General features: G+C 44.0%; 1 protein-coding gene across 1 annotated transcript; it reads right to left on the reverse strand.

Moving 5' to 3' along the window:
* Nucleotides 1-587: 587 nt before the first annotated feature.
* LOC127750548 (uncharacterized) lies at nt 588-4327 on the reverse strand. The gene is made up of 2 exons (XM_052272486.1): nt 2118-4327; nt 588-2021 (listed from the first exon to the last, which is right to left on the reverse strand). The coding sequence occupies exons 1-2, from the start codon at nt 4256-4258 to the stop codon at nt 872-874; spliced, it is 3291 nt and encodes a 1096-aa protein (XP_052128446.1). The 5' UTR covers nt 4259-4327; the 3' UTR covers nt 588-871.
* Nucleotides 4328-4376: the final 49 nt, after the last annotated feature.

A 4376-nucleotide genomic window follows, 5' to 3' on the forward strand; every position in this document is an offset into this window, starting at 1 on the left:
GGTTTGATGGTTACAAAGCAGAAAAGAGGGTTTGCACTGCCGGAATAAATGACAATACGAAACGTAAACGCCACAAGTTCTGAAGGAAGTTTAAGTGATTTCTTCCCCTGGCCTACCTCGTCCGCCTTCTCCTAGCCCCGTTCCTACACCCAACCTACCCCTCTCTCAGGCAGTGTCCTTGTTACATCCCCCCCTCACTACCACTAGACGGGTGGGCATTCTCAGAAAACGTGCTTATTTTATCGTTAAGGGGCATTTCGTGCGACATTTGGCAACATGATGGTTCTAGGGTCTCAAGACCCCGCTGAATCCGAATCCGGATGTTGCCAAGCCGAATTTTGCCTCCTAAGGTCATAAATCCAAGATGGCGGCCAAAATAAGGGCTTAAGTGACGATTTTTCGAAAGTGTATCGATTTTATCCGGAGACGTGTCGTTTCCTACGTTTTCGGGGTCGCTGAACACGAATATAAGCACCGGAAGTCGATTCGGTTACCGGAAGTACCGTAATTCAAGATGGCGGCCAGCCGGGGCCTAAATACGAAACCTATAGAAGTTTGTGCATTGGCAAGTGCGGGGTATCGGCGCATACGTTTTTCGTGTCAACTAATCCGAAAATGAGCTCCATAAATCGATCCGGCAACCGGAAGTGCCGAAATCCAAGATGGCTGCCAGTTAGGGCCTAAATACCGTGCTCGAAAAAGTTGCGGCTTTACGGCGTGCGGGGTATGGCCACATATGTTTTCGCGGTCGCTGAACACGAATATGGGTACAGAATGGTGATTAAAAACGTGTCAACACAGGTTCAATGGAATATAATGCTGAAAACAACAAAAAGTAGGGAGCAGAAGAAGTCACTCTCATGCAAATAGTTTATACGAAAACCCCATCTGCATTGTCTTGATTGGTGCACTCTCCCCGGCATTTGCACAGCTTAGTACACACTTCCTTTTCTCGTCTACACTTGCAAAGTTTTGTGGCGCAGCCTGATTTGCAGCCACAACTTAACAACTGCGTGCATGACTCAGGTGCCACGGGCAAGGTGGAGTACACTGGAGCGTAGTTTCCGTCAAGAATGCGCCAGCCGTATTGGCATGGGTCGGGGAGCTCAGGCTTGGCCACATGAGCACTCATCCAGACCACACACTGGTAGACTGCCCGGAGGATGTGGAGTCGAGCAGCGTCTGATGTCGCTGGGAGAAGTTCGGGACTGGTGACTTTCCCAAAGAGCATATGACGCGCATCGTCACAAGTTAACTCTTTGGTTTTGTACAGCAGCACCAAAAACTGCTCGCACTGTTTGAGAAAGGACTCGTCCACATCTCCACATGTGATACCATCGAGCAATTTGTAGTTCAGGCGGTACACAGCTAGAGCTCCTCTTTTTGCTATGCCTAAAACATGTGTAGAAAAATGAGTTTCTACTGCAGAAAAAGTAATAATAACAATAAAAGTAAAAGGACACAAACCTGCTATAAATGAGTTTGAATCACAGCCCGTCAACGCATGAAATATCAGTATGTTATTTCGTTCACTTTCAGACATTGACGCTGCAACTACATGAATGGGTACATACTTTCTGTCTTTGGCTGTACCAGCCATCATATAGCATTCATTGCATGTCATTCTCTTGAAATGGTGAACGAGCAAAACAAATACATCAGTGTCTCTTGCAGACACTACAACTCTTCTGTGCGCACTGTTTACTGCATGCAGGATAAGGCGTGTATCAGCCTCCTCGTGCGTGGATTGCAAAGAAGCGCAATCCATTTCAGTGTTAGCTGCCACTTTAAGCTCGTCAGCAAAACCTCCAGCAACGACTACTGTAGTGTCCAAGAAATTCGCGGACATTATTTCATTTGAAATAAAAGCCGCTAACTCAGCTTTGTTTTCTTCAAGTGCAACGTAATTAGACCAACTCTTGGGAAGAGGCACTGCCCTTGAGGTTATAGCTTTGCGAATTGGGCGAGCGGATGCAGTCCTCTTTTGTCGCGTTCCAGCTTTGATTGAAAGTTGATTGTATCTGTAATAAGGGTTGATTATTAAAATAAAAAATACAACAACAATAGTTTAAAAATGACTGCTTTGCGATGCCAGTATAAACATAAATAATACGAACCTATCAAAAACTATGTCAACTCTTTGGTAGTGGGCGCTCATATTTTTTATTCTGCTCGTAACTGCATTGGCTAAGTCTCCAAATGTTTGTGCATGTTGTGGTTTGCCAATGCTCATAATAAGTGCTTGCCCGTCAATTATAAGATGGTCACTCCCTCCAGCAGGTAACGTGTTCGGGATTTCAACATTTTCTGTCATGAGTTTCATTAACTCTGCTTTATTTCCAGTACGCATTATGCCATTGGGATGCACAAGAGACAGTGGAACATTGTGGAGCTCATGTTTTAATATTTCTTTTAGGTCTACAGCTCTCCCGGCTTCATATGCGGTAATTAAGCGCTGCAAAATATTCCGATCTTGTTTGTTTGACTTTTTGACAGCAGTATGTTTCGAGTGATCAACTTTGAACAGGTCTTGGAAGGTTGGGGCGGCATTTAACTTCACTCTAGCATAGAGGCTTTCACTTTTCTGGTTACCGAGGCGATTATTTATGAACTGAAAGACTTGCAACGCACCTTGTTCTTTGGCTGTGAGTAGAGATGTCTTAATTTCGTCAGTAGCAACGTCTTTGGTGGCTACATTCTTGAGTGTATTGTCAGGTTCAAAATTAAACATACCGAAAGCTTCCATGGCTTTCATCAGAGAATTTTCGTCGTCTTGATCTCTTTTCTTTCTTCCTGGGTACAGCTCGGCGTGAAGATCTGTCGTCTTTTCCAAGTCATACATTTCATACGTTTTGCTGGATATCGCGGCATGCCAACAGTATGTCAGGGCCCAGCGTTGGAGAGAAGACTGGTCTTGGACAAGACCGATCGCTCCGGAAGATGCTCTTTTCACTTCACCTACTAACCACTCTTGAGCGTGGTCTGGATCTACCTGATTAAAATCTCCAGGGCTGGCTTTTATCACAAAGTCACCCCGTCTGAATGCAGATTCAACCTCAGGCGGCAATGCGTTCATCTCAGCTATGTACACACTCAGAGATTTGAGGTAATTGTGGTGGTCGTATCTAGCCATGTATGGCAACATCTGAGTGAGTGATGACAAATACAAATCCCATTGACCATCTCGTAAAGACCTCGTAAACTCCAATAAAATGTGCGCCATGTCTACATAAGTCATCCAAAATTGTAGCTCAACATTTTCTGTGGATGCCACCCATTCATTTATGTACTGTAATATATCGTTTTGTTCGAAAATTTCTTCTAGACATATTATATCACCTGCTGCTCCTGTCAACCTCTCAGCGAAGTCTGGGTTTACCTCAAGAAGGTACTGCTGAAATCTTGGAAGGATTATTCTCCATAATGCTTGCAATGTGAGTTTCGTCAGTCGCATTCCCTTACTATAAACTTTCCCTTCCATGACCTTTGATGCCATTGTTTCAGCTGCAATGCCACTTTCCACCCATAGCTCTTCTAATCCACTGCCACTCATGTGTTTTCCAATTGCCTTAAGAAAATTTAGTGACAAATGCAGGCCACCCATGCGCAAGATAACTCTCTTTTGAAAATCATCATTTGACCATTTTAGTTCTAGAAGACGACAGTACACTTGCTGGTCGCCAGTCAGAATAACATACTTTTGATTCAGGTTGTCAGCGAGCGACACCGCCCTTCGCAAAACTGTGTTTAAAGTATTGAACTCATGAGCGGGATCTAGTATCATAGGCAAATATCCACAAGATGTAATCTCAGCATTATTAGTTGACATAGTCTTGTTGAATGCAGTCCACCCCTGACGATCATCAGATTGTTGCCGGTTGAAAAAATAAGTAAAATCTCGCACTTTGGCACTACGGCGACTCTCAGAGATTTCTGAAGTATCGTACCATTCTGTTTTTAGCTCTGTTTGTAGTTTTGGTTCAATCGTATTTAATTTCACTATTGTTTTATCTAGTGCCTGGATAGCGTCTGGGATTTTCACCGACTTACGCCTGGAGCGAGTGATGCTGCCGAGAACCTCCTCAAGTGGACGAGCACCTCTCCGGAAGGCTACCAGCTGTGTCCCATGAAAAGATTTTTTTCCATCCAAGGTGTCCAGTTGAATGTCAACATTATCAGCTGTAAGGTGCAGCAGTGCAGAAGATGTTTCTCCAGGTGATAGTTTCAGGTTAGCAGGGATAACAACGCCTGAAAACATAAATTATCAATATTACATTTTTTTCGTTTTGCACTGTGTTCTGCTGGGTGGGTGATCCACATCCTCTTTTTTTCCTGCTAATACTGTAACGGATTCAGGCGTGTGTGTGTGTTTTTTT

The sequence above is a fragment of the Frankliniella occidentalis genome, unplaced genomic scaffold (assembly GCF_000697945.3).
Source record: "Frankliniella occidentalis isolate FOCC.00 unplaced genomic scaffold, Focc_3.1 Scaffold207, whole genome shotgun sequence".
NCBI lineage: Eukaryota > Metazoa > Arthropoda > Insecta > Thysanoptera > Thripidae > Frankliniella > Frankliniella occidentalis.